General features: G+C 35.1%; 2 protein-coding genes across 5 annotated transcripts; both read left to right on the plus strand.

The window, feature by feature from the left end:
• Positions 1-204: 204 nt before the first annotated feature.
• LOC140809809 (transcription factor PIF1-like) lies at positions 205-4,438 on the plus strand. Of its 3 annotated transcripts, XM_073167541.1 has the most exons (8): positions 207-627; positions 715-1,483; positions 2,632-2,736; positions 3,100-3,165; positions 3,247-3,312; positions 3,380-3,799; positions 4,137-4,203; positions 4,275-4,438. In XM_073167541.1, the coding sequence occupies exons 1-8, from the start codon at positions 533-535 to the stop codon at positions 4,277-4,279; spliced, it is 1,593 nt and encodes a 530-aa protein (XP_073023642.1). In that variant the 5' UTR covers positions 207-532; the 3' UTR covers positions 4,280-4,438. The 3 variants fall into 3 exon arrangements, with proteins under 3 accessions (XP_073023643.1, XP_073023642.1, XP_073023641.1); XM_073167542.1 differs by lacking the exons at positions 4,137-4,203; positions 4,275-4,438 and adding an exon at positions 3,984-4,117 and having other exon boundaries at positions 205-627; XM_073167540.1 differs by having other exon boundaries at positions 210-627; positions 4,137-4,438.
• A 17,263-nt stretch (positions 4,439-21,701) lies between these two features.
• On the plus strand, positions 21,702-23,590 carry LOC140809937 (uncharacterized). Of its 2 annotated transcripts, none has more exons than XM_073167722.1 (3): positions 21,702-21,879; positions 22,491-22,640; positions 23,165-23,590. In XM_073167722.1, the coding sequence occupies exons 1-3, from the start codon at positions 21,790-21,792 to the stop codon at positions 23,417-23,419; spliced, it is 495 nt and encodes a 164-aa protein (XP_073023823.1). In that variant the 5' UTR covers positions 21,702-21,789; the 3' UTR covers positions 23,420-23,590. The 2 variants fall into 2 exon arrangements, with proteins under 2 accessions (XP_073023823.1, XP_073023824.1); XM_073167723.1 differs by having other exon boundaries at positions 22,491-22,634.
• Positions 23,591-27,408: the final 3,818 nt, after the last annotated feature.

The following is a 27,408-nucleotide window of genomic DNA, read 5'->3' on the forward strand; positions in this document are numbered from 1 at the left end:
ATATTTATAAAATAAAAATGTTTGTGCTGATGTGTAAATACACACAAATATATTGTTATATACAATATATATATATATAAAATAAAAATTGATAGAATAAATATGACACCTCACCTCACATCAGATTGTGATGAGTATTTGTATTAGTTGATAAAGTAAATATTATACCAAACGAAGTAGTTGACGTGAGAATCTATGGTCCTTGACAAGAAGATGCTTGTGGGTAGGGACTAGGGTGGAATATTTGTATAAGCAAGGGGGTAAAGAGGCAAACATGGTATTCACATTCTTATCTCAAACTTTCCTCTTGCAGCTCAACCCAACCCCACACCAAGCAAAAATAAACAATAGTTGCATCGATCAGAGACATGAAGCCTAGACTTATATGGTAGCAGGACACCGCACCTTGTTTTCTGTGTGAAGCTCTAGAATCATCTACTAGTACTCGATCATTTGTCCTGTACTTCACATTGAGATCCTATTAATTGTTGCATGGTGGTTTCTTTGGGAGACTGGGGAGAAAGAAAGTGAGATGAATCACCACGTTCCGGGTTTCCAGGAGGTAGAAGAGGACTGTTCCATTCTGGACTCTTCAGGATTTTCAAGACCCAAAAGATTATTGCCCACGTAAAGCTTGATTCTTGTTTTTGTACTCTGCTTTATGTTGTTTTCTGCGAGCTCAAGGTTTTGTTGTTTTTTTTCTTTTGATTGTAGAGGTGAAGAGGATATCATGGAACTTCTGTGGCGGAATGGCCAAGTTGTGGTGCAGAGATCAACCAAGAGAGGCGGAGAGATTGAGGTTCCAGCGGAGCATTTGACAGTGAGGGGGATCCGATCGACTGCGGAGGAGCAGCATCTGTTTATGCAGGAGGATGAGATGGCATCTTGGCTTCAGTACCCGATCGATGACTCCTCGTTTGATCGGGATTTGTACGCAGATCTAATGTACTCTGCTCCTCCTCCTCCTCCTCCTCCGCCTTTTCAGGCTCCTGTCACTGCCATTGCTCCACCTCGTTCCGTGCCGGAGATCCGACCTCATCTGGCGCCGACGCCTCCCATTGCACTCCAAGCTCAGAAGCCGGAATTCTCCCCACGCTTCCAGAATTTCGTCCATTTCTCGAGGCATCCGTGCAGGCAGAGTATCGAGCAAATTTCGAAACCGTTGGTAACGGTAGCGAGGGAATCCACGGTGGTGGAGTCAAACGAGACGCCGGCTGTAGGGCGAGAATCTAGGACTTCTCTGGTGGATTTCAGGACACAGACTAACACAGACCGTGGTACTGCGGCGCTTTATGCCCCTGGTGCGTCCGCTGGGAAATTGGCAGCCGGTACATATGAACTTACTGTGTCGTCATCTCCCGGCGGATCCGGATCCAGTTTCAGCGCCAGCCGTAAGCCGCATCGCCAGTCCAGGAAGCGAACGCCGGCGGGGGAGCGGAAGCGGAAAATCAGAGAAGCCGATGACAACGAGTGTCGGAGTGAGGTCAGCAATTCATTAATGGCGGATTTATTTTTAATTCTTCTTTTACTACCAATTTTAACTGTATAGTCGGACCTAGGATCTCTCTAACGTGCACCGGAGAAATTGTGCGCCGCTGTTCTTACGTGGACTGTTACCTCAAGTGCATGTTAGCACTGGTAGTCATCCCATCACTGTCCATGTGGCATATGTGGACTATGTTTTGCCACGTGGATATGCTAAATGCCACCCATTTTTCAATCAGATGATTATTGGCCCACACTTCGAAAAATATAAATCGAAGAATATTGGTGACCATTAATCGACTTGATTCGGCTTTGTACGAGATGCATTTATGGCATATATATTAATATAATGTATATGATTAATTAATAATATATAAATATAGAGTAGGTCTCTTGTGAGACGGTCTCACGGATCTTTATCTGTGAGACGGTCAACCTTATCGATATTCACAATAAAAAATAATACTCTCATCATAAAAAGTAATATTTTTCATGGATTACCCAAATAAAGATCCGTCTCACAAAATACGACCCGTGAGACCGTCTCACACAAGTTTTTGTCATAAATGTAATAGCTTCGTATATATTTATGTGAGGGCAGAAATTCGTGTGAGTTGTGAGACAGATCTTTTGTTTGGATTGTTCATGAAAATTTTTTATTTTTTATTGTGAATATCGGTAGGGTTGACACGTCTCACAAATAAAGATTCGTGAGACCGTCTCACAAAAGACCTACTCTTATGTCAGTATGACATTAACATTCAACTTTTCTATATTTCATTTCATTCAATGTTTGAGTGTCAACTCATCTGTACGATGCTTTCTTTTTTTTTTCCTTTTAATTAATTTTTTTTAGTTTTTCAATGATTTTTTACGATATGAGAAAAATCGATAAAATAAATTGTTTCTCTCCATATAAAAAATGATATCAATTAAAAATGTCAGGATAACTAATCTAATAAGTTTTTTATTTTACACATTATTAATTTTTTATAAGTGTCATTATTAAATATTTATAACAATATTTAATAAAAGTGTCTATAAAAAAGTGTCACAATAACTATTTATTGTTGCATTCGGTGAATGGAAACTTATATTATAGTTTGTGACACAATAAGTATTGATTAGTTTGAGCGAATGCTGTAGGAGAATGATTATGAAGAAGATGAAACCAAAAGACAAGGGCATCTGTTAACTGCCTCCTCCTCGAAGAGATCTCGTGCCGCTGAAGTTCACAATCTTTCTGAAAGGGTTCGTATAATATGTTCTCAATTAATTATTGTCATCGATCTATGTTTGATATTCGTGTCTTTGCAATTTAATTTGGTTCATTCCAATTTTTAGCCATTTTTGGTAATTTCCCTTGGGATGACTTATGTGAGACTGAATATGTCGCGAAACATCGATGCTACTGCATCGATACTATGCTAGAAAAAAGGCTAATTTTTTTTATTAAAAAAAAAAGACAAAATAAAAAGTGAATTTTGTGGACATAGAACATCAAAATCGCAAAAAGACAGAATATATATATATATATATATATATATATATATATTATTGTTGTTGTTGTGTATAGTGTTTTAAATTTAATTTAAAATGGTACATGGAATGCAGAGGCGTCGAGACAGGATTAATGAAAAGATGAAGGCTTTGCAACAACTCATACCTCGATGCAACAAGGTACTATGATACCAAAGATCTTGGTGGTTAATTTGCAGTTTATGTTATCTCTATATTTACTTGCTGTGATATTTAATTCAGACGGACAAAGCTTCCATGTTGGACGAGGCGATTGAGTACTTGAAATCACTACAACTCCAAGTTCAGGTACATCTATCAATATTTCTTCTTCTTTTTGATCTTTGCATTTGACTCGCACTAGATAATCTTGCAGATGATGTCATCCATGGGATGTGGCATGGTTCCTGTAATGTATCCTGGTATGCAAAGATTCATGCCGGCAATGGGAATGGGAATGGGTATGGGAATGGGAATGGGAATGGGCATGGATATGGGCATGAACCGGCCGATGCTGCCGTATCCATCTATGCAGCTTCCAGGTTCCGGGCAGCCGAATCAGGCGTCCCCAGCACCACATATGGGAGCTGGATTTCACATTCCAACATTTCACCTGCCACCAGTGCTTCCTGTACCTGATTCATCGAGAATTCAGGCTGTCTCTAGCATGGCTGATCCTATGCTAAACTCACTCGTTTCCCTGGATCCTAATCAGCCAAGAATGCCCAACTTTGTGTATCCATACCAACAGTTTCCTGCTGGTCTTCAACAGGCTTCGCAGTTGCCTTTACCACAGGTAAATTATATTCCTTAAACAACCGAATTAACCGAAAAACCTGTGTGAAAGAGCCTGTTAAACTTATTGTTTCAATTCATTTTTGTTGAGAAACATCATATTTGTAACTTATCAACACGTATATATATCTCTTATCTGCGTTCATTATGAACACCACCCCAACCAAATTGGGTCGTTTTTTCAGCTTTATCGACTCTCGATGGGAACACCAATACTTCAACATGAATTCAAACATGTTTAAGAGTCGTGTGCCGAAATTTCTGAAGATATATCTACTCTCCATAAACCTTCATATTTGCTTGGTCTAAGTTTGGCCGCATTAAATTCATGCATGCAGAATCAAGCAGCGGCACAGCCTAACGCCAGCAAACAAACAAGCAACATGGAAAATCAACCATCAGCTGGTAGGAAATGATATTCTAAAGCGCTCAATCAAGAAAAGAAGATTTTATCATCAAATCTTGTGCATTTGCAGGTTGAGTTTTGGGAAGAGATCAGCTACAAAACTAAACTAACTTCTGTAAATTATATAAGGGAGTAGATCAAGGCCAAGTAATCTGAGACCCGTTAGCCGAAGCTAGAGCTTTATATTTGTTTAAACATGTTTCAAGGAGAAATAAAATGAAAGAAATTAATCGATCCCAGGTTTTTATAATTTCCTATCTTTTTCATTTCCGGTCCAGTTAACTCGTCCTAATAATTTTACAACAGGACGTGTGACGGTCGGGAAAAAAATCATGCTTACCATCAGTGGCTCTTTTTAATATGGTGGTTCATATGTCTTGTGAAACTTTAATCAGGGCTGTCCTAGACTTTGAAGGGTCAGGTGCCAAAAAAAAGTTGGGTTCTTTGTATTCATATAAAAAAAAAAAAATAGATGATATAAAGATAATTTTATTATTTGATCACATGATCTGAGATCTATAATAATAAAATTATACTATATCACACATTGTTAATAATCAGTATCGTTACATCGTAAAACAGATAAATATATTTTATCTCATGCATGTAACATGGATAAAAAAAGTTTATAATAATTTATAATGATTTTTTATATATTCTTGTAACAATTAACTATTTTTGCAAAATGAAGATAAATATGGAGTAGTTGCTATAAGAGTTCTGCAGTCATATTTGAGTGAATGCATGTCCGAGGGGTGATATACATGAATCATGATGTTCATTTTCTCAATAACTACATATGTTAAGATTCCGGAAATTTATATCATATTGAGATTTTGGAAAACATATTGAGAATATAAAATGTGTTCTTTATCTTGTTTTGGTTGATAAAATTATTATTGTAGATGTACCAAATCCATCAACCATGGAGTATAGTACAATAATTTTGGAAAATGACATGAGAACATCTAAAAATAGTAGCCAAACAATTAGAAATCTCTTGATTTGATAACCATTCAAATAAGTTAAATAGATTTGCATTAATGATTTGAAATTCCATGGTATCCAAATCTTTTTGTCCATATACTGTCTTGCTAGCTATAAGTATATAGCTTGTTTATAGGTGCATGTGAATTTTGTCAAGACATTTGATGTGGGACCCGGACGCTAATCATTTCTTTAATCGTTTTTAATATCAAATGAAACAATTAAGTAATGTGGGACATAAATTTTTTTTTTTTAAAATACACAGCGGAATCGTAATGTAAATCAATCTAATTTACATATTAAAGTTAAAGTACAAGTCTAGTACTTAATACATTTCTATTAAACTAGATTTCAATTACTATAGATCAAGTACTGAATTCTAGTCCATTTCTGAGCCCGGATCTCCACACTATCTAGTCTAGTCTCGTTCTCTTCTTGACCTTAATCTTGTCTCACCTGTTGTCAAGCACACATACAAGCAAGACAACAGCCGGATAACTCCGGTGAGAATTATATTCCCAGTATAAATCATGTATACATGCAATCATATAAACAATATAAAAGCATATAACAAATATTCATAACATGTATCAAAATCAGAAACATGAATCAAATATTCATCACATGAATTATAATCTTAAACATGAATCAATATCAAGAATAAATCATATTCTAAACATGTACCATCATCAAGAACATAATTCCATATCAAGCAATGAATCACTCTTCGTGATTCTCTGACTCGACTCAGTCCTAATCTAGGGATCCCGTTCGGAATAAGAACATACATCCACCTACACTCCCGATCGGGGTGGTAGTATGTTCTTATTCACGAACTTTGGCTCTTTCCATATCGAACATCAGTAATAGAAAAGACTCCAGTTATATCCACTCCGATATAGCCAAACGTCCGGTGTCATGACCTAACCGTCACAGGCTTTTGGCATTTTCACCAATATCCTATCTTGTGACAAAGTGCAATGGGCCAGTGACGAGTCCTCACTATCCGGCCCTTCTGTCACAAGATCAAATGTCTACGACTAGGCACATCCGCCTATGACTCAAGACATACATTGTCTATAATTCCATAGACCCAAGATATCAATCATATTTGATTGCAAATAACAATGCAATAAAATAAAGTATGTGATTTAGGGAAACTCAAGTCAAACCTCACTCGAGTTGTGCAATCCCAACTCAACATTAATTTATACCTTTATCTTCTCGGTCTGACGAAGTCGAAGTCTCAAAATCAAATCTGTCCATATCCAATCTGAAATGACAATATTGGATAGACTATGTCAATATACAGCTCAATTCACGGCATGTTCTGATCAATGCGCAAATCAAGACATAATCTGATCAATATCGAATCAAGATACAATCTAATCCATATCGTTGATATCACGATATAATCAAAGTCACTACCGAATCTGATCAATATCTACCCACTGATGTTTCGACGGTATAACAATACAATCTCAATAACCCCAGCAATGTCAACATCACAAATAATACCAGAACTCATAATCAATATCGGTACAACTCATAATCCCAGCAATAATAGGTCATAAACTCAAATCTGTACAATCTCAGTCATATTATTTCAGAAAATCGTAACAATTACATAAACAGTCCGTTCTTCGATCTGACTTCGATTATATACTGTTCAGTATGTCTAGAACACATAATATCAGTCAAATCATAATTCTCCCAATATCATAATTTCAAATGATATCAGAATTCGATAAAACTTACGTCCTGTTATAGCTGTCGTCGCTAGGAACTCAGTGCGGTACTCGGATTTCAAATCAAGTGGAGCATTGTGCGTACTGCACGTCTCGCACACATGCGCGACATGTCTCGACGCGTGTCTTCACGGGGACTCGCGCATATGCGCGCCTCTACTCGGCGCATATACGCGAGGTCTTCTGGAAAATTTACCTTGGCTACTGGACACCTCGCGCATATGCGCGCCCTCACGCCGCGCATATGCGCGGGGTCTTTTGCCAAAGCCGCGCATGTGTGCGCACTAGGTCGCGCATGTGCGCGAATGGCACCTCCCTCGCACCTATTTTCGTGTCTTTTCTCGTCTTTTCCGGTCTAATCCCTTTCGTCTATAATCACATCAATTAATCCATAATTATTGCAGATTAATCTCAGATTACGGTATCAAATTCTCGGGCCTTACATTTCTCCCCTCCTAAGATTCGATTTCGTCCTCGAAATCATAGGCAATTACCTCAGATAAAGAAAGAAATGTATGATAGAGGTTAATGAGAAGACTCATTCTATAAAACTCTTCTGAAATCACAATCTCATATCAGATTTTGTCTCTCAGGTAGTTTCTTTCAATGCCCTGCCAACTTTACTGCATTTTCAACAGCAGAGTAGTCTTCATTCTGAATTTTCATTCTTTCACGCATCCCTGATTTTAATCTGAAGAAGAATTCAAGAAGTATTTTATCATCATAATACTTTAGATCATTCTGATAAAATCAATTGCAAATACTGTTAATACAACATCTGTATATACCAATCAATAACTCCTAACAACTCAATCTTGGCTTCAAATACCAACAGTCATCGCTCGACGTTGGCATATTTCATATCAATTTCCGAGCTATCTTCACTTGCTTCTGAATCAGTTTCATTTTCTTTATCAGATCTCTGATCCTATCAAATCCAATCTCAGGCATCACCACAGTATAATTTTTACATACTTATATTCAATTGTCCGGGCTTGAAACTAAATGGGATTGAAGGCACAAACGTACTCAAGGAAAGAACTCTAATTCTCGGGTTGAAAGAGGTTAATCTTTGTTACATATTTATATTCAATTGCTAGTATCTTTTTCCTATTCAGTTCATCACTCGCTTGGTCTCTCTGTTTTTTTTCTTTTCAGATAAAGGAACTGCTCAAGGGATCACTAGTTTCCAAAACACCAATATCAGACACGGTTCTGTATATGAGTTATTTGGCTGCTACCCTTGGTAAAATAAAGGTTCTTCGCATCGGCTAAATATGAACCCGATGCTTTATCTCAGACTCGAACTAGTAAAAACTTACGTTCACGTTGTGAGATGATTACTGTGAAAGTGCTTGTGCAAAAATCAACTAATAGGTTTCTATTATAGCTCAAACAGGCCAAGACTTCATGAATTTCTTTTAGTTTTCTCACCATTCCCTTAAGGAAGGTTCAGTCTCTCTTGGGCAATTACTCTTGTCTTGGGAGCATAAATAACTTACACAAGAGCATAGTTAATTCGGAGATGGTACAATACCCCAAATTCCACCTTAATATCTTTTCTTCTACCAGATTTTCTCTCTTAACCGACAAAGTTCTCCTTTAAGTTGGCTAGATGTCAAGAAAATATTTTATCCAAAAGGTCAAGACAGTTTTGTTGAAGGACCCGCGACGTTTATGGTGCCTTCTGATTTTCAGTAATTTAGTTATTTTTCAACATGTAAGAGTCTTGAGCTTCCGAAGAGAAATCAGAGTTTTTGAACGACGAGGTGTCATGCCAGAAATGGCACATAGAGTTCGAATTTCGAAGATTCATAATTCAGCCTATAAATAGGTCATCTATATTTTAGGATTCGAACACAAATTTCCATTTTTCTTCTCGATATCTAGTGCATTCTAGGCTTTTTCATTTGTTTTAGAATTCTATAAGAGTTGTGTTAATGTCGCAGAGTAGGCAACGACTCGAGGACTAAGTTTCTAAACTACCATCCTCAAGGGAGGTCGATGGGAGGTATGATTTGAGGGCCTTATTTATGCTTGGGAGATATTAGATACAACATTTTTAGATAATAGTATAGTTTGTTGGGATTAATTTCTATGATGAGTGAGTAGACATTCAGTAGACCTTATACCAGTTTAGTAATACGTAAGTACTTACTGAGATATCCAACTGAGTATGCATACTTATGTATTGTATTTTACTTTTCATTTGATTGCATGTTTATATGTCATGATAATTATGCAACATATGCATATCATGTCTAGCCTTGTATCCTTTCAGATAGTTTTGTTGAGTAGGGTTGTTTGGCCCTCTTCTTGAACGATCTGGTCTCGTGAGGCACCAACTAGAACGACAGATTAGTATGTGAAAGAAATATATTGTTCGACAGATAATAAAATATATCTAATATAACCAAATCAGTATAAGATGCAAATTTGTGTTTAATCAGAATTAAGTGTTGTGCCAGATGTTACCATATTTCGGACAACATGCAGCGGAAAATTAAAGTTTGTCACACAAATTTACTTGAAATAAATGCGATGGACAAGATTGAATATGTACAAGTATAAATACTTGTGCGGTGTCTCAGGACAAAAATTTATCACTAGAAAACCAAAACGTTTACACAAAAACCAATAACTGATTATGACAAAAATCAATTTCCTCAACACTTTGAGAAAATAAAGTTTTCTAAAAACAACCAACAATAAAAAAACGTAATTAAGAAAGCAAAACGCGAAGCCAAAATCTTGGAGTAACAAAACGATCTTCAGCCAACTTCGTCACGGATGTTGTCTGTAGATGTTTCTAACATTCAAGGCAACACGAGCAATGACACTCTTCAAATCAGCACGTCCCTTGGAAGATGTTTTTCTCTAAAATCTTTGACGTGCAAAGTGCGTGTGTGTATATGATTGCAATGAGGAAGAAGCCGAACTCAATGTCCTTGTTTCTCTATTTATAGATATTCTCTCTCATATAATTTATCTCAACAAAGAAACCTATTACACTAGGAAAGTAAGAGTTTTATTAGAAATAAACCTCTTTTAAACATTGATATCAAATCATAATAATATCTCATTATCAAGAATAGAATCCTAGCATATTTATCTCTTTAATTAGAAAGACAAGATCTCATTAAATATCATATTATCTAGAAAGTCAAAATATCATTAAATATTATACACAATCAAATCAACAAGAAAAATATAATATTAAAGAAACAAATTAAATTAAGAAATTTATCAACTAAATTCGGAAATATTATTTCCCTTCAATCTTCCTCTATTTGCCTTTCTTGGACAAAATGATATAAAACCCATTTATCCTTGTTCAGCTCAAATCATCTCTCCGTGAGTTAGAGAATTTTTCTCCCCTGACTAAAATAAAGTTAGCATGGGTGTTGTTAGAATTGTTGGCAACACTTGAGACAACACCTGCACCATTTCATTAGCAGTTTACTGATTAAATACATCAGGCGCAAAAACAACACATAAACAGAAACATTAGCAAAACAAGACAGCTCAAAAAAATAAACTCTTAACCAAAACACTTAATCCCCCTCATCCTCTTCATCACTATCATCTTCTTCATGATCATCCTCACTGTCCTCATCATCATCCTTGTTCCTTGATGGACCAGCTTCTTCTGTTGTTTGATCATCATCATCTTCCTCTTTTTGTCCGGGAAAGACTACTGCCTCCAAAAGTAGCCGAAAGTTTGCAGCCACAGCTTCATATTAGGCAATATCAGCCTTGGCTTTCTCAATCATTGCCATAGCATGATCAATATCAGTCTTGGCTTGCTCAATCTTGGCCATAGCGTGAGCAATGTGGGCATGCGCTTCTGGTACAGGAATCATGATGTAATCAGTGATCTGTGGAGGAGCAGAAGGGCTTGGCGGTCTAGTAGGTGCTGCAGAAGCATTACGGGGCGCTGACCAAGGAAGATCAACCTTCCTATTTCCCTTGAAAAAAAGCAGGAACGATCTTTAACAGTTCACTGTCATCCGTGAAGTGTTCTGTGATGTCCTTAATAAACCCCTGTGATTCCAAGAGACCGTAAATGAGAGAGGAAAACGGGAGCTTGGATGACTTCAATCCTCCATGAGCATACTGCATAACAGTTTTAAAGACCAGACGCCAAAAGTTCAAGGTACAATTGCCAATGGAAAAAAGGGTCAGTGCCTGAGACTTTGTGACCACCATGGTATTGGTGGTTAGGGTCCAGTTTCGGATAGCGATCTTGTGAAGGATTGAGGATAGGGACGTAAGATTGGCAGCTGAGACTTTATCTGGATGGGTAAGAAATTGCCGAATCGATCCACCACTTAGGACGGAAATCACCTCAATAAGGTCCGGTTGAGGACCTTCATCAATTTCAGGTGTACTGTAGTGGGCATTGATGACTTGGGGGTTGAATTTGTATACCCTGTTGTGCACCAAGACTCGACCAAATTTAGCCGATCTCGCATCACCAACGCTAAGTGAAATGTTGGCGTAGAATTCAAGTACCACTGTACGGCAATAGGGGAGTACAGAAGACACGGTAGGGAACAATACGCGAGATTTGAGAAACTCGATCAGATTATTGCGGGAGAAGGCTTCCATGTTAGCATTTCGTTCTTCAATAAGAGCCCGGTTGGTGTAGAGGGACCAGTTGGAGAACGCCTCTCTGTATAGAACATGTTGTTGAAACTGCTTGACAGATCATAACCGCTAAGGTCGATGTTGTCAGAGGTGTTTTCATCATCTGATACAACATCCATAGGGGCAAGTGCATCAACATGTCTCGTATCAGCAGAGGCACTGGATTTTTCGGAAGCAATGGAGCCAGATGGACCTGTAGCTTGTTTACTCTTTAGGTTGGCCATAAATTGGGCCTACGTGATTTCCTCATCACGAGGTGGTGAGGGCATTGGTAGAGAAATAGGCGGTGCGTCCTTATCAGATTTAGTGGAGTCACTGGAGGAAGCACTGCTGTCCGGAGACGGAGAGACTTTCTTCTTACGGGCCACAAACTCATAATCTCCATCAGCAGAGTCATCACCAGAGGTGTTATCAGGGTCAGCAAGTGAAGGTCGGCTCAGCCACAAACCCTTTCGATGGAACCGCTTTGACGTGGTCAAATCAGGGTTATACCGTGCTTGTCTTTTGGAGCGACAAACTGGCTGACTCGGAGGACTGAACACTTGAATTATTGGTGGATTATCAACATCAAGAGCATTCCCTGGTTTGCCCCGTGCGATTACCTCCAGTGGTGTGGGTTGATCCGCAACTGGAACTATTTCCGTGGAGGGCTCTACAGGAGATGTTGTTGCAGATGTTGATGAGGGAGAGGCAACACTTCGTGGTGTCCCATCTCGCTTCGAATATCGTGACGATCAAACCCCTTTCCTGCCATTGATTAGCTTGTCAGTAAGAACGAGAGTCAAGTAGATTGCAGAGAAAGAGCAATTTCAATAAGAGAGATATACAAATGGAAATTTCAGAGAACAGATTCTGCACAGAAATTTTCGAGAGTTTGCTAGGAGAAAGAAATGCCGAGGATGGGATTATGAATAAAATAAGTGAATTAAAGAATAATCATGCACAATCAGTACAACGGTAACAAAGAAATCTGAAACTGTCGAATTTTAACGGTAAAAAAATGAAACGGTGAAATCTATCCATTAAACCTATCAGGCGATCACTGAGATTATTTTCGCACAACATTATTTCAAAAATTCCAGAAATAAAACCCACATCGAATTTAACTCCACTCAACATTAAAACTCGTACAAATTCAAGTTTTCGCAAAAGCTAGATTTTCATCGAATTTTATTTGCGGGCATATTCATGTCCTTATGCCTCAACACTATTCATGATGATCCGTTTATGCATGACCTATATATGCCTAATAAAAGAATATAACAAAAATATAAACATGAAACAAGTATGAGATATGTTTACAGATGAGGTATTGTCACAAATGTTGGCAACATCTTCTGCAACACGTCCAATTACTGAAAATAATTTTGATTTTTCCTCAGACTTAGGGACTTAACTACTTTCTGATCATAGAATTGGTAGCTCTCACGCTAGAAGAACAGTCTTTAATAGACTCTTCTAGGTAGCTTTTTCCATTTTCTCCTATTTTTGTGTTAATATTTAGAAGGGGTAGCTCCCACATTAGAAGAACAACCTTCATTGGGCTCCTTTAGGTAGCTTTTTTCATATTTCCTTCCAAAAACTGACCCAACATTGTTAATGATTATATTTCAATTTCTCTCGGGTTACTTGTCTCATTGCTTAGAGTCAAGTGATCCTTTTTCAAATCCTTTTAAACAATGTTCACATGTATAGGTGTGAAGTTTTAAAATATAACAACGAATTATAAGTGCACCAGAAAACTATACTACACAGTTTCAACACAACATATCATAGTATAAATGCAATGCAGTATGCCTAAATCCTAAAAATGCACATGCATGTAAGGTGTTGTCCGAAATGTTGTAACATCTGATACAACATTTATGAATGATCAGGCAGAACACATGCTGAGATATTTTCTAAGATTGGATAACCTCTCAAAGTCTAATGTTTTTGTGAATATGTCAGCCAGTTGGTTATTTGTACCAACAAATGCAATTCGAATCAATCTTTTTTCTACTAAATCTCGAATAAATTGGTGTCTAATGTCAATGTGTTTAGTTCGAGAGTGTCGTGCTTGATTTTTTGAAATATTAATTGCACTAGAATTGTCACAATAAACAACTAAAGTTTCACTCTTAAGTTCATAATCTTCTATCATTTGGTTCATCCACAAAAGTTGGGAACAACAACTTCCTGCTGCCACATATTCAGATTCAGCAGTTGAAAGTGACACACAATTTTGTTTCCTACTATGCCATGAGATCAAATTATTTCCAAGATAAAAGCAACCTCCAGATGTACTTTTTCTATCATCTAAATCACCAGCTCAATCTGCATCAGAAAAATCTACTAAATTCGAGTTGGTTTCTTGAGTGTATCATAATCCTAATTCAATTGTTCCTGCTATGTAGTGAATAATACGCTTCACAGCTTTTAAATGAGAAACCTTAAGATTAGATTGATATCTAGCACATAAGCATACACTAAACATGATGTCAGGACGAATGGCTGTCAAATAAAGGAGGCTACCTATGATGCTGCAACATAAGGTGTTGTCAACATTTTCGGCAACATCATCTTTGCACAATTTTTCACTCGAGCCGATAGGAGTTTTCATGTGTTTGGTGTTTTCATTTGCAAATTTCTTAATCAAATTCTTAGCATACTTGCTCTGACACAAAAAGATGTCATCATGCATTTGTTTAATTTGCAAACCAAGAAAGAAACTTAACTCACCAACCATGCTCATTTCAAAAGTAGATGACATGCACTCAATAAAATCATTAGAATAATTTTGAGAAGAAAAACCAAAGATTATATCATCAACATAGACTTGACAAATAAGAATTTCATCTTTGGACTTTTAAATAAAAAGAGTTTTGTCTACTTCACCTCGTTTGAAGCCAATTTCAAGTAGGTATTCTGTCATTCTCCCATACCACGCACGTGGTGCTTGCTTCAAACCATAAAGTGCCTACTTCAATTTGTAGACATGATCCAAATGGTGTGGATCCTCAAAACCCTTAGGTTGTCTAACATACACTTCCTCACTCAAAATTCCATTTAAAATACAATTTTAACATCCATTTGAAAAAGTTTGATTTTCATGTAACATTCAATGGCTAGCAATAGTCTGACTGACTCAATACGGGCTACAGGAGCAAAGGTCTCATCCAAGTCAACCCCTTCAACATGTGTGTACCCTTGAGCAACCAACTGTGCTTTGTTTCGAATGATGTTTCCCGACTTATCAGTTTTGTTTTTGAAAATACATTTAGTTCCAAAAATATTACCATGGTCAAGGAGTGGAACCAAAGTCCAAACATCATTTCGAATAAATTGCTCTAGCTCATCATGCATTGCATTAATCCAAAATTCATCTTTTAACGCCTCATCAACATTTTTGGGTTCAAAATTGTATATAAAGCATGAAAATCTAACATGGGAGTACATCGAGCTCATGCATATAAGTCCAGTCACTTTTCGGTTATAAACTTTCTCTTTCTTTCGAGTTTGAACATCTTCGCGCATATTTCCGATTATTTGAGATGATGGATGGTCTTTTTGAATTTTGCTTGAAATATTATGTCCATCATCTACTGCATCATCATCGCTGTTAGGTTTGTCCTCAGTTTCAGTGACTTCAGTGTCACGTGTTGTGCTAGGTGTTGTAAGATCTGGGGCAACACCTGCATTTTCCAGTGCGATTGGAATTTCCGGAAGGTCTTCAACGTCATCCTCAACAGTTTTCTTCTTGAGATCTGCACATTCATCAAAAACAATATTAATGGATTCCATAATAGTCCTAGTTCTTAAATTAAACATGCGATAAGCTAGACAATTAGTCGCATATACCAAAAACAAACACTTATCACTTTTTGAATCAAACTTTGCAAGTTGATCCATATCATTCAAAGTCTAACAAACACAACCAAAAATATGACAGTATTTAAAATTAGGCTTCTTTCTCATGATTGTTTCATAATAAGTCATGGTTGAGTCACTTCTCAATTACACCCTATTTGAAATATGACAAGCTGTATTTAGGGCCTCTGCCAGAAATGCTTTGAGATATTCTTTGAAGCTAGCATCACCCTTGCCATTTCTTGCAATGTTCTGTTTTTACGTTCGGCTATGCTATTTTCCTGTGATGTTTTTGGTGCTGAAAACTCATGTGAAATTCCTTTCCTGTCACAAAATGATGAGAATAAAGAGTTTTCAAATTCCTTACCATGATCAGTCCCGATCCTTCTCACCTTTAAACTATGGAAGTTTGTGATTCTTGTGACCAATTATTTAAAAACATCAAAAGTATCTGATTTCTCCCTAATAAATCTTATCCATGAAAAACGTGAGAAATCTTCAACACATACAAAAGAATACTTCTTACTTCCAAAACTTTCCACTTCCATAGGACCCATAAGATCCATGTTGTCCCAGATGTTGGCAACACTTAGGGATGTAATCGAGTCGAGCCGAGCCAAACTCCTGAATGTTTGAGCTTGGTTCGTTTATAATCGAGCCGAGCTCGATCTTTATTTAACGAATATATGCATGGCTCACGAGCATATTCAAGCCTTTATCGAACCTAAATAAACTTAATAAATATGAATTATACATTTAAATTTTCATTAAATTAATTAAAAAGTAAATTATATATTTAAAGAAAAATATATTATTCTTATTAAAATTTGTAAATTTATTATAATAAATAAATTTAATAGATTTTTCTATATATTTCATAAATAATATGGAAAATCAATAAATCAAATATCAAAATTATTATTTTTTCAACTAAAAGATTACTCATGAACTTACAACGAACATGTTCACGAGCTAACGAGCCAAATACTGTAAAGCTTGAGTTTGGTTTGTTTATCTTAACGAGCCTCACTAAACGAGCTCAAATGAGCTTTTATGGAATCGAGCTTCGAATAGGTCACAAACGGTTTGGTTCGTTTATATCCCTAGCAACACTGGATGCAACACGCGAGTCTGTTTTCCTTTTTGACAATCTCTGCAGACATATGGTATAGCAGAAGAGAGATTAAGCATACCTCGTACTGCATCGTACTTACATAAGTTATTTAGGGTCTTGAAGTTCACATGTCCAAGTTTCTGATGCCTAAATCAAGTTCACTAACTTGTGCACGATTGCATGATAGTTCTTCACCTATTTGGTAGCAATTATCCGAAGACCTAGTACCTTTCATAATGCACAAGTTAGTTTCATCAAAAACTTCACAAGTATGTTTAGTAAACTTGACATGCAAATTATCATAAAACAATTGGTTTATGCTAATTAAATTCGAATTTAATCTTTCAACGTGAAGCACATTGTGGAGCTTTGGTAGTCCTTCAACATTTAATGTCACATTTCCTACAATCCTTCCTTTTGCTCCCCCTCCATACGTTACTTTACCACCTTTTTGATCAACATAATCAATGAGATGTTTTCGTGATCCTGTCATGTGGCGTGAGCTTCCGCTATCAAATTACCAATAACCTGCAGTATTAGTTTTCAATGAAGTATAGACAACATTGCAGTGAATTTTTACCTTTGGTATCCAAACATGTCTTACTGTAGGTCGGCGATTGGAGGTGTTGTGGGAAGTGTTGTGCAACATTCGGGGCAACATCTGACTTGTCTTTCTATTCACGCGATCATCCCTGAGTTTAAAGCAATATGGCCTATTGACCAGGCTTAAAGCAGTAATGACATACATACCTACATTTTCTTTTCTTAGGAGTGTGAGCAACAGGTTGTCTTTTTTGTGGAGAACTTTTGGTTGAAGGTGCAGGTTGTGGCGGTGTGTTTTAGTTTTTCCTTTCACAAAAACAATAGATTTAGAAGATTCACCTATTTCGTACACACTGTCTTTGAACCCTAATCCTTTTTTGTCATTTCTTCCCATCAAAAGTATGGTTTCAAGCTTGGAGGTGCTTGAATTAAACTTGGATAAGGTTTCAGTAGCCTTTTGAAGTTCATCATTGGTCTTGCCTGGTTCCACATCCTTTTTGCAAAGAATGACTTCAAGTTTTGCCACCACCGATTTCAGTTCGGTGTTTTCTTTCATAAGATTTGAGTTAAGCTTGTTCTTTTTGGTCCAATATTCAAACAGCTCTTCATAAATTTTTTGTACGCTTTTAAGAGTAATTTCTTCTTTTTCAGCTTCCTCATCATTTTCATTGAAATTTCCAGAAGACGTAGATTTCGGGCAGACTGATTTTGCACAGATGTTGCATCCGGGTGTGGCAACACCTAAAGGATTGACTTGCAGCCAACGGTTTTTGGTCAATAGTACAGTCAAGGAGGTATGATCAACTTCATCATTTGATTTCTCCTCCTCATCAGATTCCTCATCGCTTAAGGAGACATTATAGCCTTTGTATTGTAGTTAGAAATCTGCACTTCATCCATAGACCAGTCACTCTCCAGTTTTATTCAACATACACCTTCTCAATAAGTAGACCGTTAAAGCTTCGAAAGAAGCAAATGCAAGAATAATTCTAATGAACTCAAGTTTAGCTACATGAGCAAAATGATTCATCAAAATCTACGTCTTCTTCCTATGTATAACCTTTAGCTACTAGTCTAACTTTGTTTCTCATTACCGATCCATTTTCATCCATTTTATTTCTAAAAAAACTATCTAGTTCCATTAAAATGTAAATTTTATTGTCGGGGAACTAGATGTCAAACCTTAGTTATCTTAAACCGATCAAGTTATTCTGGCATAGTATTTATCCTCCAGTTTGAATCTCCTAAGGCCTCATCAATCTTAATTTCAAGTTGAGACACAAAAGAATCATGTGTGAACTCATCTAGCATTTGTTTTCTAGTTCTAATAGGAGCGATTGTGTTACTGATGACCAACTCGTGTTGATGATTCTTATTCTACCGAAGACTTGGTCCAAATAGATTTCGATATGGTTGTTGGACTATTGTATCCTCATTAGTTTTAGCATCATCATCTTGATGTATTTATGACTGGTGATTGTTCACCGATTCATTTTCTTCAGCGACTTGATTTCAAGTAGTTTTTTCATTGCCAGATGTACTTGCTTCGGGGATGTTTCCAACCATTTTTCTTAAATTTATCTCATGATCATTGCTAGAATCAAGATTAGTAGCATCCAATATGTTGATTAAATCAAGTATATTGTTTTTATTATTGTCATGACAGATAGAACATTAATCAAATACCATATGCACATATTCTTTAATAGTTAGAGTTCTATAATTATAAACTTTATGTGCTTTACTAACTGAATAATAGCCTAAGAACATACAATCATCATATTCAGTATCAAAAGAAGTTAAATGAGTCTTGTCATTATTGTGAATGAAACACTTACAACTGAATATGTGAAAATATTAAATACTAGGTTGTTTGCAATTCTCGATCTTGTAGGGGTCTTCATATGACTCTTGTTAATTATTGATCTATTTTGTATGTATCATGCAGTGTTGACAACTTCTGCCCAAAATTTTTGAGAGATACCAGACTTAGCTAGCATGGTTTGAGCCTTTTATTTGAGTGTTTTGTTTCTTCTCTCAGTAACATCATATTATTAAGGTGATCTTGCAATTGGAAGCTCGTGCTTAATGTCATTATCTTCTAGGTTGAAAAAATATTATTATAAACTCATTGTCTCTGTCACTTCTTATACTACGCTCCACTGCGGTTTTTTCATTTTGTAATCTTTTTAAGAGCTTTATAAACTGAGCAACTATCTGATCTTTAGAACTTAGGACTATCACCCATAAAATTCATGAAAAGCCATCAATAATCACCATGGTGTAATTCTTTTCCCCTAGACTCATTATATGTATTTGACCAAACAAGTCAATATTTAGAAATTCCAAACATCGTGACATTGAGTTACTTCATTTGATCTTGAATTTTGATATGACCTATTTACCTAACTGACATGTAGAAAAAAACCTTATCTTTTGTAAAATCAATGTTAGGCAACCTCGAGACCGGTTTTTGTTTGCTAAGATTAGCAATAGATTTGAAATTTAAGTGAATGAGATGTTTATATTGTAACCAATTTTTATTACCATGCAAACGGACAAAACATGTGGGAGCAGCAATAAGATCATCATCATTTCAACTAACTTTTTAGATATTTTTCCGTGTTAGTCCGGTTAGAATAATATCACTGTTTGTAGATTTAATTGTGCATGTGTGTTTATGAAACTCAATTAGGTAACCACTGTCACAAATTTTTCCAATGCTAATCAGAATATAAAAGATGTTTTCAACTAATAATACATCTTTAATAGTAATCTTTCTATTGATAATCTTATTCTTACCCACAGTCTTACGTCATCCCTTTATCGCTACATAAACTGAAACTCTTTGTGATCATTTTACAATGTTTGTGTGTTTAAAAATCAGTGGTTCACCAAAAAACGATACAAATAAATCAACGGTCAGCTTGATGGCTTGAGTAAGTAATGTAGCACAGACTGATAATTGAAGATCTGATACATTCTGTTTGGCATGTGTTATGTGAATAGCTTGAGATATGAAAGCTTAAGAGTAGTCGAAGAACTTAGAAGTGTGAAGGCTTGTGAAAATAATCAATCGGTTTGGTAGTTTCTCCTCTTCGAAGTATGCATATATATAGTTGAAAACTTCAACGGTCGGATTCATTTTTTAACGATCATCTGTAATTGTTTTCGACAAAATGGCATTGTCATTGTCATTGTCATCGTCATATACTATAATAACTGACATTTAATGTCCTTTTTCTTTTTCCGTTTTTAGCACCAATACCTCTGAAAAGTTGATTGACTTAGAACCTATTTGAAAACGTTATGTCATTTGGTGCTGTTAGGATACTGTGCCATCATATTTTATCATAAAAGACTTGACTTGTAGTATTTTTTGAATTTACTCAGATCCGACCTTTTGAAGTATGGTTGGAATTAAAAGATTTGAACACCTTTATTGCATAAAGAACTTTGATCTGATCAGGTTGACAGACGATCTCTTGTAAGTTGTAACTAGAGTTCAGAAGTATTTCCTTCTTGACGTCCTTGTGTGAGCTGCTAGAGCTCTTGATAATCTATCTAAATAGCTTGAAAAAGTTCAACGGTTCGAAAACCTGAATTTGCAATTAAAAAGCGGCCGAATCCTGAAATAGCTCGGTGATGTTTATTTGTCAAGCATCAAAACTTATGGTACTATAAATATATTAACAAAAACCATTAGAACTTTTTTCCCAAATATATATTGTATTATGTCATTTCCTAAAATAATATATAGAATTTCGAAAATATAATTTTTTTAATAATATCATGTTTTTGAATTTTTTAGTAAACTGTATCATCTTGAATTTTTGGTGTATTGATATTGTTTGTAAAACGATATTATTATTATTATTTTTTTTTCTTAATTAGAATTTCAGTATAAATAATTTTAAAAGTTTTCTAAAAAATAATTAAAATTTTTAGTCAAATTTTATTTTAGTGAACTGTGTCATCTTAAATTAATATTATTATCATTATGTGTTTTAATTAAAACATCATTATAAATAATTTTAATATGTTCTCAAAATTAGTTAAAATATTTAGTCATAATTTATTCATCTAATAAATGAGATTATTTTTTAAAAATTATTTATATCATTTAAAATTTTAAGAGACAAAATAATATATGATTTTAAATGTTTTATATTTTCTTATTAATCACAGTTCCGTTAAGTCAATATATCGAATGTAACTACACAATTCATTTGTTATTCTCATTTAAATATTATTATTTTTTTCAATTTCACCCAAAAAATGGAGTAGATATTTTTTTTCCAAAACTAATTTGCCTGTATATAAATATTTAACCATATAAAATCATAATGGGTCGATGAATTTAATCAGAATGACTAGTGTTTATGAAGAGATTTCAAATTTATATTAATAATCAGATAAATAATTGAAAAATGGGCATACTCTTGAAACTCGGAAAGCAGAGAAAAGCCCAACCACAGAGATTGGGTCACCGAAGAATCAGCAACGCTACCGAGTTTTTTCAACCTGTAATTAATACATACTACGAAGAAATCGCCACGTCCCGCCATACAGTACTCGTAAAATTAGACCAAGTATTTTCACATTTCCCGACTATAAATAAATGGCCTCGCTCTCACATTTTCTAAAGTAAAATTCAAATTCAAAAACAAATAAAATTAACGAAAATAGCAAAAATGGCGAGCTTGATAGTTACCTCCACCCTTTCAAAGCTCCATGTACGCACTGGGATGTTCGTTGCCAAGTCTCCTAAACTTAATTTCCAGGTGAAATATCCATCCGTTAGTTTCGAGTTCTTTTGTAACACTTACGTCTTTTTGAGATTTTGATTTTCTAAGTTGTTTTTTTGAATGTATATATATATATCTCGATCTTTGATAATTTAATCTTTCTTCATCGAAAATGTTGATATGAAAAAAAAAAAAATTGACACGTTATAAAATTTCACAATTAAATAGAGATGAAAAGAACAATTTTTGCTATATAATAAATAAAAGAAAAAACGTGTGTGAGACGGTCTCACGGATCGTATTTGTATTTGTGAGACGAATCTCTTATTTGGATCATCAATGAAAAAATATTAATTTTTATGATAAAAACTATTACTTTTTATTGTGAATATCGGTATGGTTGATCCGTCTCACAGATGAATATCTGTGAGATGGTCTGACATGGAACACACTCATAAATAAATTTATATAATAGTATAGGACAAATATTGTTGGATTCTTTATTATTTTCAGACTTGAGTTTATCTAGATTCTAGATATATCATCTTCAACAAGATGACAAAATATAAATGACATCATGAGATGCAATAATTTACATAATTATATAGAAATGAATTTGTGATAAATAATGACGTCATATTCTGCAGGGAAGGCGTGGGTTTGCGATGGCTACATATGATGAGGCTGCTGAGGCGGCGAAACAAGCCCGTGACGCTGCGAAGAAGAGTGTGGATGCGGCCAAGAAAGGTGGTCAGCAAGCTAAAAATCAGACCGTCTCCGCCGTCGACACTGTAAGTGTTCGGAAAAAGATTAAAATTATAAAAAAATGAAGATAATAAATTAAATTGAAATTTGACTATATCAATTATCAAAATAATAAATATATAAGAAAAAATGAAACTTCCTCCAATAATTTACTACAAGGTTTACGGTGCCTTTTTTTAGTTGTTTTTATCGTGACTAATATAGCGTAAAAAACAATTCAAAGTTAATGAATAAATATTCATATGAAATCGTCTTCCAGATCAATTTTGTAAGACAATCTTCTATTCGACATAACATATGAAAAAAATAATTATTTTTCATTCTAAATATGGATCATGTCAATAAATAAATATATATATATATATATATATATATATTATATTTATGTGTATGTATGAATTCATATTTTTCTAATTCGTTGTTTGTTTGTAATATTTAAAAATATTTATCATAGAAAACGTCAAAACAGCCCCGCTTCACCTAAAATGTCGTTTAATCTATTTTTGATGCGACCGTTTTGGATTCTAACAAGTGAAATGGTGACAAAACTAAACAGGCGACCGAGAAGACGAAGGACATCGCTGGGAAAGTGTCGGAAACCGCACAAGAAGCGGCCGGAAAAGTGAAGCAAACCGCGCAAGACGCAGCCGGGAAAGTTAAGCAGACTGCGCAGGACGCATGGGGGACCGTCAAAGACACTACCCAAAAGATCAAAGACACGGTGGCTGCCAAGGCGGAGGCAACCGCCGAATCTGCTAAGGGTACCGTCAGAGAAGAAGCCGCAAAAATAGAGCGAAGCACCAGGAACTAAATAATTAATTCCATATTTTTTGTCGAATGAATATAGAAATTAGACGTTTAATGCTTTTTGAATTTTAGTGAATAATTTGCGGATTCTTACTTCAGATATTGATGCACAAGAATCGGGAATGTCATTGTTCGATGTATCGTTGCATTAAATTTTAATTGAAATAATTATGTTTTTTTTTTGATCTAATTGAAATAATTATGTTGAAAACTCAATAATCTGACGATACATTACGGGTGTGTTTGGTTGAGTGGATTAAATAAGGATAGATTAATAGTCAAATATTTATCGTTAAAATTTTAAGTTGTTTTAATAATCATTTTGATCCGGTTTAAGATCCAATTTTATAAATAACTATTTGATTAATAAAATTGGATCTTAAATCGGGTCAAAATGATTACTAAAACATCTTAAAATTTTAACGATAAATATTTGACTATTAATCTATCCTTATCTAATCCAATCAACCAAACACACCTTAATATTATTATTATTATTATTATTATTATTATTATTATTATTATTATTATATATATACTGGTTCAGAAAATTTAACAATTAAAATTTTCAATTGGTTTGATTTTTTTAAAAAAATAAACTGGTTTATGGAAAACTTGCTCAGATAATTAAAAAAATCATATAATTATAAGTTGTTTGTGTCATAATATACCATATATTTAATAAAGTTATTGTTTGTTGTGTCATGTGTGGCGGATACCAAAGTTTGGTCGAATGCGATGTGACGTTGAGCTACTGTGCATGCTTAATGATTCAATTAAGAAAATGAGAAGAGGTGGGGTGGTGCAGTAACTTACAATAATCAATTGCGACTTCTTATGATAATTTTTGTATGACCAATCTAGGATATCATGGGTTGTCCTCTGGTATTTATTCTGTCGATGAAAGCTAGAGTGGTGGTCGAAGAAATAATTTTAGTTGGTGAATTTTTTGAGGGAATTTTTCTTTTTAAAATTGACAGATATATAAGTTTATATAAACATTTTGTTTGTATTTTATGTTAAATGTCTCGTATAGATATAGATAATCATCTGTCTGAGTTAGTTTTAAGATGAAGTTAGAGCAAAATTCATAATCTTAAATGGTATCAGAGCTCATATCCATGATATGTGTTGGACTACTCTATCATAGGGAACCCGATAATATTTTGTATACTTCAGGTTCCATTTTTTATTCCTGAACGCGACAGAGTATTAGATATCTCATATCGATTATATGAAGTCTTTGAGAGTTATATATGTAGACTTGGACAATAGCTTGGAATAAAGCGAAATTCAAATACATAATCTTTTAAACGTTTTGAAGGACCAAGCAAATGAGATGCCACTCGCAATTCAAAGCTAGTGGATGGAGCTCATTTGTTTTCAGTGTTGGGATTAGGGGTGGGTACGGTACGGTATACGTTTCCATATCGATACCGCACATTCGGAATACCGTACATTCAGTATACCGAATTTTCGGTATGAAAAAAGTTCATACCGATACCTTACTGACACCGAAAATTTTGTCGGTTTATCGAAAAAATGTTGGTATACTATACCGTCATTTTTTCGGTATACCGAACTTAAATTTTAAAAAAAATAATAATAATAAATTATTTTCGGTATATACCGAAATACCGAAAAAAAATATTCTGTATCGATACCGATACCGAAATTTCGGTACGGTATCAAATTTTCTTTATTTCGATTTTTTCGGTAAGTTCGGTATTTTTTTCGGTACGATTTTTCAGTATTTCAATATTTCGGTATTTTTTTCCACCGCTAGTTGGGATATCCAAGAAATAAATGAGACAAGATCGCAGCGGAATATCACAAATAGTATTAACAACTAAATAAGATGAACACTAAAATTTATAGTGGTTTACCTCAAAATTGGGTTAAGTCCGCTCTAAACCTCTCAAGTAGATCACTTCTTTTTTTTTGACAAAAAAGACAAGAGAATTGAAAATATAAAATATTTCACTTAGAACACTCTGATTTAACACTCACTTTATCTCTCACTTTATCTCTATTAGTCATATCCCTTCTAAGGATAAAACATTCTTTAATTAAAAACTCTAACACTAAATCATCTATTTCACTTCTACACTTGCGATTGTAGATAAGAGGATTTTTTGTGTTTTAGTGTAATTTTGAAATGAATAGTTGATGGATATTTACAAGTGAAGTTTAGGAAAGAAAACAAAAAATAAAACATTATTGTTCACATAAAAAAAAAAACAACTTTTTTGACTAACTCAAACCATGTGTTAATTATTGGTCAAAGTGTGCTGTTGAATTCCATAATAGGGGCTTGAATATTAGCAATTCTCTCTCTCAAACACATTTTGTGAATTCGATCAAACCTGCAATAGCTTTGCAGCATCCCAACTTCCATTTCTACAATGCAATCGTCACCATATCAAATTTGTTTTCATCTGTGTGAATTTCTCAAGCTTTAACAACTTCTTTTCCAATACAGCCTATATCCAATGATAGTGAACATCAATATGCTTCGATCTTGAATACATTGAAAGATTCTTTCCAAGATTAATGAACTCTGACGGTCACATAACAACTTGTATTGATCTTGCACAAAATCAATTCTTCAAAAAACCCATTCGTCCATAACAACTCCTCGCATCACTCAGTTGCTGCATTGAACTCTGCTTCAGTAGTTGACAAAGCTGCACATTTTTGCAACTTTGACCGCTATGACTTAGATCCCCCCTGAAAATGTAATCAGGTTTCCTGATGTTGACTTTTGTGAATCAACATCTTCTGCCATGTCTGCATCTATGTACGCTACAAGCTCAGGTCTAGATTATCCAAAATTCATTTATGTTTAGAGGTGTTTCGTAGATATCTAAATATCCATTTTACGAGAACCCAATGTTCTTTTCCCGGTTTTGAAAGTAATATATTCACTACACTTACATAATGAGCTAAATCTGGCCGAGTACATATCATGACGTACATCATACTTCCATGGTTGAAGCATATGGTACACTTTTCATTTATTCGTCTTCATCCTCTGTGATAGGAATTTGTTTTGAGTTCAATTTGAAGTGGTTGGAAAGAAGACATCCAACAACTTTGGCGATCCATAGTACCTTCTCAATATACTTTTCTTGTGACAACCACGTCTTCTTTTCATACATGTCTCTATTGATTTCCATGTCAATAATTCTTTTTTCTATCCCAAAGTCCATTATAAAGTGTGTTGCTTAGTTGCTTCTTTAGACCTTTGATTTTAGAAGCATCTTTGCCAACAATCAACAAGTCATCTACATAGAGGAGAAGAAGCACCATCAAATCATCATCTGAGGTATTCGTGACAAACACACAATGGTTTTTAGTGGTTTTCTTAAATCCCGATTGAGTTATTGCAGATTCAAACTTCTTGTACCACAGTCTTGGTGCTTGCTTGAGATCGTACAAACTCTTCTTTAATATACACATGAGGTTCTCTTTCCCCTTCTGGTTGCTTCATGTAGATTTCTTTCTCCAAATCCCCCTGAAGCAATGCGTTCTTGAAATCCATTTGTTCTACCTCCAGATCAAGCTCAGTTGTTAACCTTAGCACAATCTAGATGAATGCCATTTTCACCGCATGTGAAAATATTTTGTCAAATTCGATCCCATGTTTCTGTCTGAAACCTTTGACGACAATCCTAGCTTTGAATCTTGGTTTACTACTGTGTTTTTCTTGCTTCAACCTGAACATCCACTTATTTTTCAAATATTTCTTGTATTTCGCCAACTTTATCAGCTCAAATGTATTATTATCATGCAAGGGTTGCATTTCATCTTGCATGGCCTCCATCCACTTATCAGTTATCTTTGTGTTAATTGGTAATAGCTTCCTCGAAGCTCTCTAGTTCTCCCCCGTCAGTTAGCATGATGTAGTATCCCGATGCCTAATTTGAGTTAATTATTGGATTAATTATATTTCGGTGGGATCGGAAGGACCGAACAGGGTTCGGATCGTCC

Source organism: Primulina eburnea, chromosome 13 (assembly GCF_022965805.1).
Source record: "Primulina eburnea isolate SZY01 chromosome 13, ASM2296580v1, whole genome shotgun sequence".
Taxonomy (NCBI): Eukaryota; Viridiplantae; Streptophyta; class Magnoliopsida; order Lamiales; family Gesneriaceae; genus Primulina; species Primulina eburnea.